Here is a 15,179-nt window from a genome sequence, read left to right as displayed (position 1 = left end):
ACAGGCCAGGAGCCCCATCACTGGTCATAGTGGAGTTCCCTGACCTTAAGGGAACTTAGTGGGATCACCTGGAAACTGTGGCACAGAAAGAACCACATGCCACAGACCCCCAGCTGCCAGGACACACACACACACGTACACGGAGGATGCCAAATAAATTGGCAGGCAGAATTGTCTCAGAATATAAGAAACCAGACTAGAGAAGAGCAGTGATGAAGTTCAGACTTCAAGTCATACACTGAGATGCATCAAGACAACCAGGCCCGTGCAGCTGCTCCCAGGAGCAGCCAGTACTCAAGTACTTGCTGGTTAAGCAAAAAGACTCACCATAAACTCACAGCACCTAGTATTGTCCACAAGCCAACACCTGTCAAGGCCTCATGAAATGTATGCTGAGAGCTCACAAACTATTGCCTCATTCCAGACTGATCCAGGCCAAGGCTCTGCTTTTTTTTTTTTTTTGTATTCTTTTTTTTCTTTTTTTTATTCTTTTTTAATTAATATTTCCACCTGCTCCCCGTTTCCCATTTCCCTCCCCTCCTCCCAAATATTGCCCCCTCCCCCCACTCCCCTTCCCCTACCCCCACTCCTCTTCTCCACCCTCCACACCATTCCCCCTCCCTCTCGATACTGAAAAGCAGTCCAAATCTTTTATTTGGAGGAATCACACAGCCTGTATCCTGTTATCACTCCTTCCTAGGTTTCAGCTATGCCTCTTAGATGCCCTCAAGATATTTAGTTTGGGCAGAACACTCTGCAGATGCAGTCTCCAGTGACCTGAGGAATGCTGGGGTTGACTCAGTAGGGTCAAGACAGTTACCAGGGAACTAAACAAAATGGCTACCTGTTGTTCAAATCCTTATTGGTATAATTAGCCAGGATTCCACGAAGTTCATTCCTTTCTTGGGTCATCATCTGAAGCTGCAGGGTCAGTGTAGCCACCTTTTTCATCTGCTGCTCCTGCCCAGTAACAGAGTTTGGGTTTGATGTTTTTCGAGTACTCCCTGCAAATTGATAAATATTAGTGAATTTATGCAGTAGTATGGCACAGGACCAGGAGAGATCATGTTGAGTTTGAAGAAGAGGCCGAGGAAGAGTGAATGCAGGAGCACAGTAAAGACTCCTAGGATCAGGACAACTGTCCTCAAACTGGGAGCCCATAAGCCATGCCTCTGTATCCACTCACTGTGGCTAGCTATGTGCATCAGCCCCTACTGCTGCCCCGCTGGCTGGAAGGCATATGTCACCCAGCCATGCTGCTTTGGAAATATCAACTCATTTCTGATGTGCTGCAGAAAATTCCTGGAGTCTCTAGTGCATAGCACAATGAATCCCTCTTCACCTGTGGCCAGGAATAGAAGTAACTGAATGTCTGAGACCCTGGTGCATAGATGGGGAATTTCCCATGAGATACTCACAGAACCTAAAGAATCCACTGATGATGAGTTGTGCAACACCCTACTCTCACACATCATTAGTCTGTGACTCCTGCTGGTCTTTGCCTCTCAAAATAAAATTAAGGAACTCACAGAACAGCAGCTGTAACCTTGACAACTCCTGGATCTCTGCCAAACTAACTAGCAGCAATCCTTGACAATGGGTCTGCACTTTAGTTACCAGAGAAACAGCATAAAACCATCTCTTCCAAAGATCTCAGCTATTAAATCCCATTTCTGTAAGGTCCAACTCAACCCCCAACCTCCTCCTTCGAAAGTCAGATCTCTCTGTCAACCAGGGTGCTCAATCTTGCCATTGTGTCTTCAAGTGAACCCTATATGCACATAATGAGGGCCCCAATGACACAACATTGTTAATTTCAGAAAAGATGCCAATGACTCTTTAGGATACAGCAGAATGTTCAGAGAATGGACTGTTAGAGTCACTGCCAACTGCCGTCACTTATCTCATAACCATCTCTTCCCCAGTTCACCAAAAGCCAAGCTGGCTTTTTCAGGTGCCTTCCCTGAGACACAGGGGAAGCTCGTCAGCAGCTCTCTGATAGTTAGACTCTAATTAATTCTAATTTAATACTTCATCATGAATGGAGGTCAAGACTCATTTTCTAAACATTCCCAAGGAATGGCTCTTCCCCTCCTAATCAAAAAGATGGGAAGTGAAAGATACTAAGAAATTAGCTCATGTTGATGCGGAAGGAAGTTCAGTTTCATGAAGTGAATGAGTATCTCAGGAAATATCCACAGGACTGTTACAATGTGTGGGGGTGATGGAGATTGTGGGTGTCTCATCAGACCAAAGATAAGTCACATGGGTCATGATGAAGATTTTCCCCAAACTTCAGCGAAATACATTCCATCCATCATGACATTAGCAAAGGTGAGATAACCTAGTGACAGGACAGGCTGGAGACACCTAAGAACAGGGCATCCACAGGTGAGCCCTTACTCGCCAAGAACAGACACTTGCAGGGAGAGTGATGGCTCATTCCTGCACTCAAGTTAAAGTTAAAGTCAAGTTAAAGTTGACTGGCTATTGAGAGGAACTCAGAAACCCTAGGGGTCACTGACATGCAGCAATACTCAATGGTTCCTACCCTGCAAGTGGCTCTGTGGTAAAATGTGAGATCCTCAAGCTTTGGCCAGGGGACTGTACTCTCTCTGTTATTAGTGACCCACAACCAAAAGAAATCCAGTGTGCTGAAGTACAGTGCTGTAACTGAAACCTCTTTCATCCCTCTCCTTCCTTCCCACTCTGAGTCAAAGCAGATGGACCCCAGCACAGCAGCTGCAGGGTTGACCATTACTGGCTCTCTGCCAATCTAACCATCAGAAACCCTAAACTCCAGATCTACTCTTTAGTAACAGAGAGAAGGATAGATTCATTACCTCCACGAAGCTCTAAGATCCTGTGACTCACTATGAAAACCAAGCTTAAGCCTTCCACCATCAAGAAACTCCCTACTCCCTCCCCAGGACTCACTGCATTTTCCCCAGAACCATTTATGTCTTGATGTGCGACACTGAGGTTGAAGGCCAGCTTCCTTCTGACTCCCTCTAGTCTCGTTTTGCTCTCCCTTCTGTCTCCCAAGGAGCCTGCTCAGTCTTGCCAACATGGCTACGTCCAAAACCTGTAGGCAGTGAACAGATGCCCCACAGGCAGTTGGTGTTGCCACAACACTGATGACATCACAGAGAATACCAGGGTTCTCCAGGATACAATAGAATGTGCAGGGAGGGGTCTGCTGCTGTCCATGGTACAGCCATTACCTCTGGCTCATTTCCTTACTCCAAAATGACCTGAAACCAAGGTGCCATATCAGGAGCCTCTCTGGGGTCAAAAAGGAAGCTCTTATACAGGTAGTAATAAAAAATTTCCCCTGGAGAATCAGCAGAGCTCACTCAGGCTATAAGTTTGTGAGTGAAGATGTGATTCACTCTTGATATGTCTGGCTGGAGTAACATGAGGCCAGATGATCCCTGAGATATTTAGAAAAAACAGTCCTAGAAAGAATATGATGGTCCAAACCTTGAATCAATACACTGAGGCAAGAGCAGTGACAAGTCAGAGGTCTGTCGGGGCTGTGTAGAGGCACCCTAAGTTGGAAACACTCATGCACATGCACACGCATACAGATAGAAGAGGCACACAATCATGGGATAGAACATGATGTCGATCACTGCTATGGTGCTTCTATCAGCAAACAAAAGGCAAATTCCTTGGCCTAGAGCCAGCTGTTATGGTATATGTGCTTGTTAATGGCTTTGGGTGCAACACCCATTAGGAGATCATGAGAAGGACAGGCATTTGGAGAGGCTTGGGGTTATTGAATCAAAGAGTTTTGTTATAGCCTAACCTCAATTTTCTATTTCTGACAGTTCTTGTAAAGAGGATCCAGCCCATCGTTAGGCTGGAATGCATTTTCTCCAGATCTCTGGACTTTCTCAACAGAAGCATGTTCCTTAGAACCTGGGGCTGATGAGATCTGTCAGGTGATCTGTGCCATTTCAGATACTGAAGCCCTAAGCAGGTAAATGTGATTAGCATATTTTTTTCTAAATAGGGTCTTGTAGAGCCCAACAAGTGGAGAACCAAACATTTGGCAATACTGGATTGAAAATGTTTTATGAACATACAGAGTGTTGCTATGGTAAAGAGGCAAAAGTGAGAAGTGACATACAGAGGGAATATGATTTGCAAATTAATCTGAGATGCGACAAGATCTAGAAAACAAGGTATAAAGGATCACCAGCAAATTCCAGAAACTAAGAAAGAGGCCTGGACCCAGTGGCACCCTTGGTACTTCAGACAGCTTGGCCTTTCAATAATTAATTGTGAGATATCACACTTCTCCAACTCAGGAGATATACTTATCCACCCCAGCCAAATATGCACACAACCATTCTGCATGTGCCTGCTTCTAATCTCACCCAGTCTCCCACACAAAGAGGCTCCACTCTCTTGCAAATGACCTGAGAGTCAGTTGACAGGTGACTGCACCTATGACCCACAATACTTTCTCTCGACCCACCCATGGAATCTGGAAGGTGCTCATGAAATGAACAGAGAGATAAGACTTTACCTACCTGATTCTCAAAATGCAGCCTTGAGATTCTCAATCTCTGGATGACAACCCTAAACCATCCCTAGAGGAAAGGGAGTCTTGCTGTCAGCTAGTTTTTCTTCTTCCCTTTCCATTCTTCAGAAATCTAGGGGACAGCTTCCTTAAGCCTATTCACAGCTGCACAGGATACAGCTTGGCTTCATAACCCTCAAGTCTCACCTCAAGAAGCCAAAAGAAAATTGACGGAGTTCACAAACACTCCCATGCTTGGAGATGCCAAGGTTATCAATGGTTCACTCTAGCACCTTGCCGGGCCAGAACGTGTTCCCCAGACTAAGCATGTCATCATCTCTGATATCATCTCAGGACACCCAAATCAGGCTGGAAGGAACCAGGATCTGTTCCATGGCCTCATAAAGCCCTTAATATTGTGAGGTAAGTACACGTATTATCTTTGCTAAGACCTTTGCCTACCAAAGAAAACTCATGTACCCAAAACATAATAACTTCTGCTATCTCTGGCTCCAACAGAGTCTTGTTCTAATTCTGCATTCCTTAGTAAATGCAACTTGTGTTTTCTATTGCTTAAAGTTTCCTTTTTTCCATAGTCCACACCAGTGAGAGTTTGGCTAAATCATGAAGAATTGGCTATTACATCATTCATCATTCATTCACTTTATTTTAAAATTTTTGAGTGATATGCCCTAAAAACAACAGGTCTTTATGTTACCTGCACCTCTATTTTCTAAAAAGCTTTCAGAGATCTCACATACAGACATCCTACCAGTAAAACAGGGTCCGTAAGGGTTCTGTGCATATTTACCATTAAGTCTGCAAATGCTTCATGCTTGATGCTTGCAGCCCTTAACTTGGGCTGAACTTAAGACATACTTCCAGAAATAGAATTATCTCAGAGAAGAATTTAAAATAAAAATATGCATATAAAGCTAAATTACCACAATATTTCAAATAAAAATGTCAGCCTTGTATAAATGATGTTACATATACTTGAGCATCTTTCCACATAGTTAGGAACCAGAAATACTTGGAGTGCTTATGCAAAAGTATAAATGTTCATTTATCAGGTGGTTAATGAATGATGCTCCCATTAGAAATGATAACCTTTGCTGACAGTACAGAGCAACTACTGACCATGGAATTTTCTGCAAGGCATAATTCAGAGTACAAATGATGCATCACTGGAACACATTACTCAGATATTTTAGTAAAATTTTCACTGTATGATTGCTCTTGGAGAGCACCCAGGTTGCAGTCCACTCAGCCAAAAGGTGGCTCCCAGCCCTCTGTGACTCCAGTTGCAGAAGATATTATGCCCTCTTGTGACCTCTTTGGGCAGTGCAAACAGGTACTGCAGAGACAAACATTCAGGCAAATCACCCACACATGTAAAATGAAAGTGAAGAGAGTTTTTAAATGTCCTGGGTATTATATTCTTCCTGACACACTCATGTACTATTCTAATGTGTTGGTTCATGTGTTATGCATTTTCTGCTAACATTCTTGTTCTTGATGATGTTTAAGACAGGTTCTCCATATGTATTCCTGGCTCTCCTGGAACTCATCATGTAGACTGTGCTGGCTTAAAAATATCCAAATGCTGCTGCATCCTTCATGTTGGGTTATAAGTGTGAATCACCATCCCTGCTCCACCTTTTGGGGTAACTTCATTTTTATTGTTTTTGTTTTGTCAATGAGACAGAATCTCACTCGATAGCCAAACTATCCTAAATTTCACTATGTTGACTAGGTTGACTTTGAATTCTCAGATCTACATGTCTATACCTACTGAGTTCTGGAATTTAAGGCATGAATCATTATGCATGACATGGTTTTTGATGTGTTTTTAATAGATGGAGGATGTTGTTGGAGGCTGCTTGTTCAGTCCTGGCTGCCCAGACCACAAAATAATCACTCAGAAACTATATTATTTGTAATACTGTTTGGCCAATAGCTTAAGTGTATTTCTGGCTTATTCTTATATCTTAAATTAACCCATCTCTATTCATTTGTATATGGCCACGTGACGGTGGCTTACGAGTATGGACATGTCTGGTGTCTGTCTCCAGTTGGACCGCATGGTTTCTTCCTGTCTCAGCCTTCTTTCCACCAGCATTCAGTTTAGTTCTGCCTGCCTAGCTTTATTCTGTCTTATCACAGGCCAAAACGGCTTCTTTATTCATTAACCAATAAAAGCAACACACAGAGAGAAGGACTTCTCACACCAGGAGAAGCTATATTCATAGGAAAGAATTTCGGTACTATGAACTTAACCTAGCTAATCCTTTTATTTTCATATGTGCTATGATCTGGATTCCATTTCCCAATTCAGAGTTACAGGGAAGTAATCCTTCGTTTCCATAAATATCCCAGGGATTCCTGTAGATTAACCTAAGTTTGGATAAGGTTTTCTATCCTACTAGGCAGAAGAGAAATATATTTTATATTCTTCTGTTTGGTTGTGTTAAGGACTATTAGGCAGTCTGTTCAGTACATTCAGGAAGTAGTTATGGCCAGGAGGATGTTCTGTTCCTCACAGAGACTCTTCTGCATGGACTCTTTGATCACGGTGCTGCTGGGGACCTGAAGTTCCTCTAATACTAAAATGGCAGAGCCTCAAGCACTTAGGAAGTGAATGATTATTCAGACATTTGCTTCAAATGACTAGTGTTCTTAATTAAAGCTCACCCTACGTGTAAGAATTCTTGATTGAAGAGCTGTTGTCTTTCTAGCTTGAAGAAACTTCTTGAACAAAGTAATATATGGGTAAAGGCAAAGTGAAGCCACACTGCTATGTCGATAAGTGAGTTCAGAATGGACACCACCACTGAATATGGAAAAACTCCAAGGAAGATTGCAGGGTGAGTTAAGGAAATGGCATGCTCCTTCTTGGCTTTGTGTCTCTGATAATCTGTCTGGTGTTCCCCGTGTCTTTTTCTGTTGTAAATCTACTGGCTATTCATGCTGTGCATGTTCCTGTAGACAGTCCAGGTTTTAGCATTTAACCACTTATAGTAGTCTTCAGACACATCTAAATATAATGCTATTACAAGTGCCAAAATAAAATTTCCAAGGTACTTCAGAAGTTAACCTTATTAATAGCAAAGTCTCAAAGACTTTGTCTAAACTATTCCAGTTATTTGAATGTACTTATATATTTAAGTCTCCAGATATTCTTTAAACAAGGATAACTGAAAAAAGAGATTCAAAATGATGTACACAGAACAGAATATACTGAGGTTAATGTTTAAATTCATAATTGCTCTAAATGCTGCATTTCAGGATCACACACGAATGTAACTCAGAAATTATACCCAGACTTTTGTCTTCATTTCATATTTGGAGGATTTCAGAATATGCTACCTGAAAACATGGTGATCAGACAACATTTTGAGCACAAGAATGAATATGAAGACGGCCTCTGGTCTTCCTCTGATGCTCATACAACCTAGAAAGGACTTTATGACAATTTCCTGAAACATGTCAGAAGCACCACATATCCCTCCATAGAGGAAAGAGCAGCTTCATATCTGAAGACTGATGAAGGCACACACGGAGGACATGAGCAAAAGCTCTATTTGTATTCCCCTGCTTGACTCATGCTGATAATCTGTCTGGTGTTCCCCGTGTCTTTTTCTGTTGTAAATCTACTGGCTATTCATGCTGATTTTAATTTTTCCCATGCTCTATAATGTTCCACTTTTCATCAACTTGGTAAAAAATCTCAGGTCTAAGCACTGTTGAAGGATTCCCTTCCTCAGGAAGGCTCTGGAGTTGTGAAAGATTGTGCTAGGTAAGTCTTCGTGCTTTTCTCTTCTTAAGTTCTGTTATGTTGTGGAGTCCCCAACAGGAACCTAAGATGGATGAAATGAGAAAGTAGTTTTTCCTCTGCATTCACTGTGTTTCTTCTAAAACTTCTATTTGTCAGCCAAATGATAATGCTTTTCTGTAAAAAAAAAAAAAGTGCTCTCATCTTCACAAACCTCTCCTATTAGAGACACCATAAAGCTGCTTATTCTCTCTTCTAAGGGTATCTTGGAGGTTTGTTAATTGGATGCTTTTGACCCTATAAGCTCATATGGATCTTATATTATTAAGGGTGTGCCCTTGTTGGAGTAAGTGTGTCCTTGTTGGGGGATGTGTGTGGGAGAACTTGGTGGTGTTATATACTCAAGCCATGCCTAGTGTTTCAGAGCACGTTTGCTTCCCTGTGGGATCAAGATGTACCTCCTTCTCCACTTTCAGATCCTTCTAAAGTACCGTATCTACCTGTATGCCTCATTGTCCTGCAGTGATGATAATAGACTATAAACCTCTGAACCTGTGAGTCACGCCCTATTAAATGTTTTCCTTCATTAGAGTTGCTGTGGTTATGGTGTCTCTTCACAGAAATAAAAACTTTAAAACTCTAAGACAGGAAATATCCAAAAATAATTACAGAGTCCACAGGGAATAAAAAAACAATAATCAGTTTTAAAATTAAGTAACCGATTTCAAGCCAGCCTGTTCTACAGAGTGAGTTCCAGGATAGGCTCCAAAACTACACAAAGAAAACTTGTCCCGAAAAATCAAAATAAAATTAAGTAACTGAATCACATGGGTTCCCAATTGTTTGTGTTTCAGTCGGGTTCTAGGCTACTTTCACAGTCAAATATTTATTCACTGGATGATAGAAAATTAAATGCCACTTAAGATGACCTTTCCCTGAAGATAATGAAAACATTTGTGGAAATGCTAAAAAAGAATCACAGGCATTATGTAATTCATCCTAAAAAAGGAAAAAAGAAGACAATTCAAAGCACAAGTGAATCAACTAGGCCAGACCCCTTATCTGGGTCTGCAGAAAAAAAAATGCTTCTAGTCCATTATCAAAAAATCTAAGTTGCACTGACAGTGACTTTCTCATACTTTTCTTCCAAAAGATAAAACTTTACATCAGATTTTAATGTTATTGAGCTGTGACCTTTTACATAGACAGTTTTGAAATTCTTTGAGAATTTAATACATGTATACAGTGACTTTGTTCATATTTGCCTTTATTCCTTTTCAATGGTTCCTGATGCACTCTCTTAATTCCATCATTCCTAACCCCATGCCTGTTTTTGTTTTAAATAACCTACCTAGGGTGACACTGCCTGCCCATATGCTCATGTGTAAGAGCCATTACTAAGTTTGCTCAAACCACCTGGTATTCACACCCTAAATTAAACTGACATTTCCTCCCCAAAAAACCATCAACTGTCACCAGTTTCTCAGTAATGTGTGGGGGCCTGTGAGTGCCTTTCTCTTCCGTGCCTTATTGTTGACTGCCTTGATTTTGGAGTTCATGAGTATAGTAGTCCTTTACTGTTTTATTTCAAGCTTTCTAATACCAGCATTTCAGAGATAATCAAATTTGACATTAAAATACAAATAAGTGTTGACAAGAAATCTGAAGAAACTATTAATGTTCTTAATTTGACTGATTATATTCCCACATTTATGAGCTATAATTAAAATAATCAAGGCAGCACTATATCATAATCTGACTGTTGCTTTGTATACTTGAAAAGGTTTGAGATAATTTCTTATATGATAATTTCTAAAACACACAACCAGAAACTGAATGTAACAAAAGACCACTGGAAACTGAACTGAGCCTACATCTCCATCTTGATATTCCAGATAACCATGATTTCATTTGTTGTTTGAAAGCTGATCAGCCTGATATCTGGGACATGTTTTTGAGGTTTTCCCCAGTTCCTCTCTTACAGATTATCAGAGAGATTTACATTATTATTGTGATTATTCCTAGTACTTGAATTGGCATTTTGGAGACAATTCATTTTGGTGGGATACCTTGCTCAGCCTAGATATAGTGGAATGGGCCTCAGTCCTGCCTCAAACTGATGTGTCAGACTTTTTGTCTCCACTTGGGAAGCCTTACACTTTCTGAGGAGTTTATGGAGGCTGGGGTGAAAGGAAGGTGGGGAGAGCAGGAAGAGGTGAGGGAGTGGGAACTGGGATATTATTGTAAAATAAGAAAAGATGGTTCTAAAAATAAATTTAATAAAGAATAAAAAAGAAAGTAGGTGATGTATCTAGTTGGAGGAAACATCGTAGGGAACATACTTGAATGGATATATGTTGTCATTAACCATATCCTACCCATCTCTTCTCCTGCATGACTATGAATTATAACCTCTGAAATTGTGATAAAATAAACATTACCACCCTTTAAAAATATCATATACAGTGTGGGTTTGATTTCTCAAAGAAGGATACCCATTGTACTACTTCCTATACTTCCATGATGACATGGAATGACAATCATTAAAGCATTAACAAATAGAGGCTTTCCTCACATATTGTCTATCTCCATCCATCCATCCATCCATCCATCCATCCATCCATCCATCCGGGTTTTATTCTCCATATTTTCCCACCCAAAAGATTGGTAATTCATATCTTCTCCATCACTTGCTTAAATTTAGCATTCCTTAAGTCTCTGACTCTGTGACACTAGAAATATTGTGGAAAGGGTCTTGGATAAAAAAAATGTAAGTTGTACTGAAAACAAAATACCAACATCAAACAACTTTACAAACACATTATCTTAGCTTGTTTCTTTATATGACAAATGTAATATAGAAATAATGAATTCAAAGAGTTGATATATTCAGTTTTTATTGCTTCTCTGACACGAAGTTCAAAAAACTTTTTCTGACTAAATACATTTTGTAAAGAGATAAAATCTGTAGAGTTTTCTAAATGGAAATGGAAAGATGTGAACAAAGCCAGAAAATAGACTTATCATAAATCAGAAGGTTTATGGAAGAATCAAGATCATATGTGAAACTGCAGTATCCATTAAAATTCCATAGGACAAAATTCACTACACTTGTATATAATTAGAATGCAATTCTCTCTTTAGAATAAAGGTGATAGAATATGCCACTTATGTAACTCTCTGTTTGGAAAGCAGGTGATAGAAGATGCCACTTAGGTTCAACTTTTTATACAGAGAAAGGGAAAACACATGCTAGAACTTGCTTTTGAACCTTAGCATGGCCTGCAAAGAGACTGTCTTGGTCAGGGAGTAATCTGTCTCTCAACTGCTTGAAGTACAAAAGACTTTCAAAATATCAATGAAACATCCTGTCAAAGCTTGACACATGACATTGTAGGCTATGAGAACATGTGGGATCAATCTAACTTCTATAAAAGTTGGAAGGAAGGTCATATACTTACTTAAACCTTCATGACAGGAGGCCGCGATGGAGCGCAGCCCGGGCGGGCGCCGGCGCTGGAGCCCGAACACCGGGTGGAGCGGGAGCCGAAGCAGGAGCCACAGCCTCAGCCCGCGCCAGGCCGGGGCAGGGGCCCGCAGGGCCGGGCTGCTTGCAGCGGCGGCGCCCGAGCCCCCCAGCGGCTGAGCCGTCACCTCCAGCCCCGCACGCGGTTACCGGGACCCAGCGCGCGACGACCGCTCCAACCCGGGCCCCCTAAGATCTGCTTGCTGCAACCGCACACCTGAAGACACAGAGCGACCCAGCTTCGGGGCGGTAGCCCTCCCTGCTGCTCCGGTACACAGGATCCCCCAAACCTAGGACAGCGAGAGCAAACCCTCTTGCTAACGAGAAGCCGCGGGCACCCCAAAGCCCCGGGACCTGGGCAACCGAGCCCCTAGCGACGCCCTCCGCGTCCCGGCTTATGGTGGTGGTGGTGCCCTGAGCCCCTCTCGGGCCAGGCTGACGAAGACCGACAGGGCGCCCAGACCCCCTGCCGCGGCGTCCCCGCGGCCCCAGCCCAGGGAGAAGATGAGCATGGGCTGCCCAGAGCCTGAACCGCTCCACTCCCTGCCTTGCTGCGGGTCGGGGGCCGCCCCTGTACCAGGTGCAGGTGTGCCCCTCCTCACAGAAGACATGCAAGCACTGACACTGCGCACACTGACTGCCAGCGACCTTACCAAGCACTACAAGCTTGTCCGGGAGCTGTGTAAAGGGACCTACGGGAAGGTTGACCTGGTGGCTTACAAGGGCACAGGCACCAAAATGGCGCTGAAATTTGTGAATAAGAGCAAGACAAAGCTGAAGAATTTCCTGCGTGAAGTGAGCATCACCAACAGCCTGTCATCCAGCCCCTTCATCATCAAGGTCTTCGACGTGGTCTTCGAGACTGAGGAATGCTATGTCTTTGCCCAGGAGTGCGCGCCTGCTGGAGACCTGTTTGACATCATCCCTCCCCAGGTGGGCCTCCCCGAGGACACGGTGAAGCGCTGTGTGCAGCAGCTGGGGCTGGCGCTGGACTTCATGCACAGCAGACAGCTAGTGCACCGCGACATCAAACCCGAGAACGTGCTGCTGTGTGACCATGAGTGCCGCCGTGTGAAGCTGGCGGACTTCGGCATGACGCGGCGCGTGGGCTGCCGTGTGAAGCGTGGGAGCGGCACTATACCCTACACAGCGCCCGAGGTGTGCCAGGCGGGCCGTGCCGATGGCTTCGCGGTGGACACAGGCGTGGATGTGTGGGCGTTCGGAGTGCTTATCTTCTGTGTGCTCACCGGCAACTTCCCGTGGGAGGCTGCGTCGGGCGCCGATGCCTTCTTCGAGGAGTTCGTGCGCTGGCAGCGGGGCCGCCTGCCGGGGCTGCCTTCGCAGTGGCGCCTCTTCACCGAGCCTGCACTGCGCATGTTCCAGCGGCTGCTGGCTCTGGAGCCCGAGCGTCGCCGGCCGGCCAAGGAGGTCTTCCGCTTCCTCAAACACGAGCTCACATCTGAGCTTCGGCGGTGGCCTTCCCACCGTGCACGCAAACCTCCTGGGGACCGCCTGCCCGGGCCCCTGCGCCTCGAGGCTCCTGCACTGCTCAAGCGCACCGTGCTCACCGAGAGTGGCAGCAGTTCACAGTCCTCGCCGCCCAGCGTGGTGCCCGTTCCGGTGCCCGTGCCCGTGCCTGAGGCTGGTCTGGCTCCTTCCGCTCCCTCGGGCAGGACCGATGGCCGTGCAGACAAGAGCAAAGGGCAGGTGGTGCTGGCCACGGCCATCGAAATCTGCGTCTGAGCTGCTAGGAGCAGCGCAGTTGCTGCGGGGAAGCCGCGTATGCTCCAACCCATACTGGGGACAGGGAGCAGCCACAGCGCGGTGGGAGGGAGTAGTGTAGAATAAGAGGCCCAGACACCCGGGTCGGTGGTGGGCTGGTGACATAGTTAGCGGATGACCATGTGTGTGGCCAGCCTCAGCCCAGAGGAGCCGAGGCCCCTGACAAAGGCTGGGAGCTTGTGGGCCAGACTGAGCTCTGGAACCTGGACACTTCTGGCGCTTCACACCCCTTGGCAGATCACCCTACAATCTTCTATCCAAACCTGGGCCCAGAAAGGGGCCTTTGGTGTTGGGCAGAGATGAGCACGAGACCCTTAGAAACTGGCTGGGAACAGGCACTGGGTTGACAACAGTGGTGCCCAGGAGGTCAGAGGGAGAGGCCAAGCCCCCTAAAGGTAGCAAAAGTTGTGTGCAGGAACAGACCCGGAATATTAGAGATGCCCCCTCACCTCTTCCTGCTGATGGGTACTTAGATCCCAGAAGGGAGAGCCATTACCACAGCCACGAGGCCATTGGGAACAGAGTTCCAGTAGGTACCCCTCCTGAGGGTATAGGGGAACAGATGGCAGGAGAATGGGAGGCTTGGCACTCCTGTGTCTCTAGGGTAAGGGGGTGCATTCACAGCCCAGCTGCTCCTTCCCTGGGCACTCAGCAAGCAGGGAAACAGTTGCGCTAGTTATTCCTGGGGTTTGTCAATCACGTGTGTGAGCCTCACGGTTCTAGGGCAGTACCCTTGCAGGGGAGGAGCGCATCCGTGGATGGGACAGGAAGTCGTTGAAGTCAGAGTGAGTGTGATGTGTGTCTGGTGACTTTGAGGGTCCGGACACCTCACCAGGCAGCTGCCAAGAGCCAGGCCTGTGTTTTACCACACTCTTCAGGGAATCCCAGGAGACACCTGCTGTTGGCTCAGGTTCTTCGGCAGCAAAACAGGATTTCACCTTGCCCCTGCTCTCCTTTGGGACTCCTACTCAATGTGGAGGCTTAAGGAACCCCTGTAATAACCTCAGCACAGGGAGGCTGTGCCTTCCGCCTGGCACCACCCAACTGGCCAGCCTGGGTTGCCTCTCTTAGGGTCCCTCCAAAAGTTCTGGGTCATTCTAAGAGGTTCCATAGTGGGGCTGGCTGGCTAGCTGCAAGGGGCACCAACCACCCCTCAGCCTGGAGCCCCCACCTCTCTACATAACCCCTTGCTCCCACCACAAAGGGCTATAGGTCTCCCTGCCCTGCCTGAGTCCAGTTTACAAACTGTGGTTGCTCCAGGGCCTGGTCCCTCTTTCCTGGGGTGCCACCACTTCCCTAGTGGACACAGGACCCACATGCCAGGTAAGTAGCAAACCCCTCCTCCTGCCGAGAGCCGAATCTCAGAAGGCCCCCATCACTGCCCTGGCCCACTTGGGGCCACCAGGCCCTCCTTCCCAGCCGCTACTTCTCCTCTTGCCTTAGGCCTCTCCACCCTGATCTGCAATAACAAGGAAGCGAGATTCCACAGTAGACATCCCGCGTCCCATGTGCACCCTCTCTCTGTTGAGATCCTGTGTGGGAGGCCTCTCCCTTGTAGTATCTGG

At 45.4% G+C, this 15,179-nt stretch overlaps 1 protein-coding gene and 1 pseudogene across 1 annotated transcript; both read left to right on the top strand.

Annotated features, from left to right (window-relative positions):
* LOC130862743 (non-receptor tyrosine-protein kinase TNK1-like) overlaps nucleotides 1-15,179 on the top strand; it is a 255,660-nt pseudogene that overhangs the window by 98,769 nt on the left and 141,712 nt on the right.
* LOC130862744 (serine/threonine-protein kinase SBK1-like) lies at nucleotides 12,337-13,575 on the top strand. The gene has a single exon (XM_057752539.1). It carries the CDS (start codon nucleotides 12,337-12,339, stop codon nucleotides 13,573-13,575), a length of 1,239 nt encoding a protein of 412 aa, XP_057608522.1.

This window comes from Chionomys nivalis, chromosome 20 (assembly GCF_950005125.1).
Source record: "Chionomys nivalis chromosome 20, mChiNiv1.1, whole genome shotgun sequence".
Classification (NCBI taxonomy): Eukaryota; Metazoa; Chordata; class Mammalia; order Rodentia; family Cricetidae; genus Chionomys; species Chionomys nivalis.
This window is presented reverse-complemented; position numbering and strand designations above follow the sequence as displayed.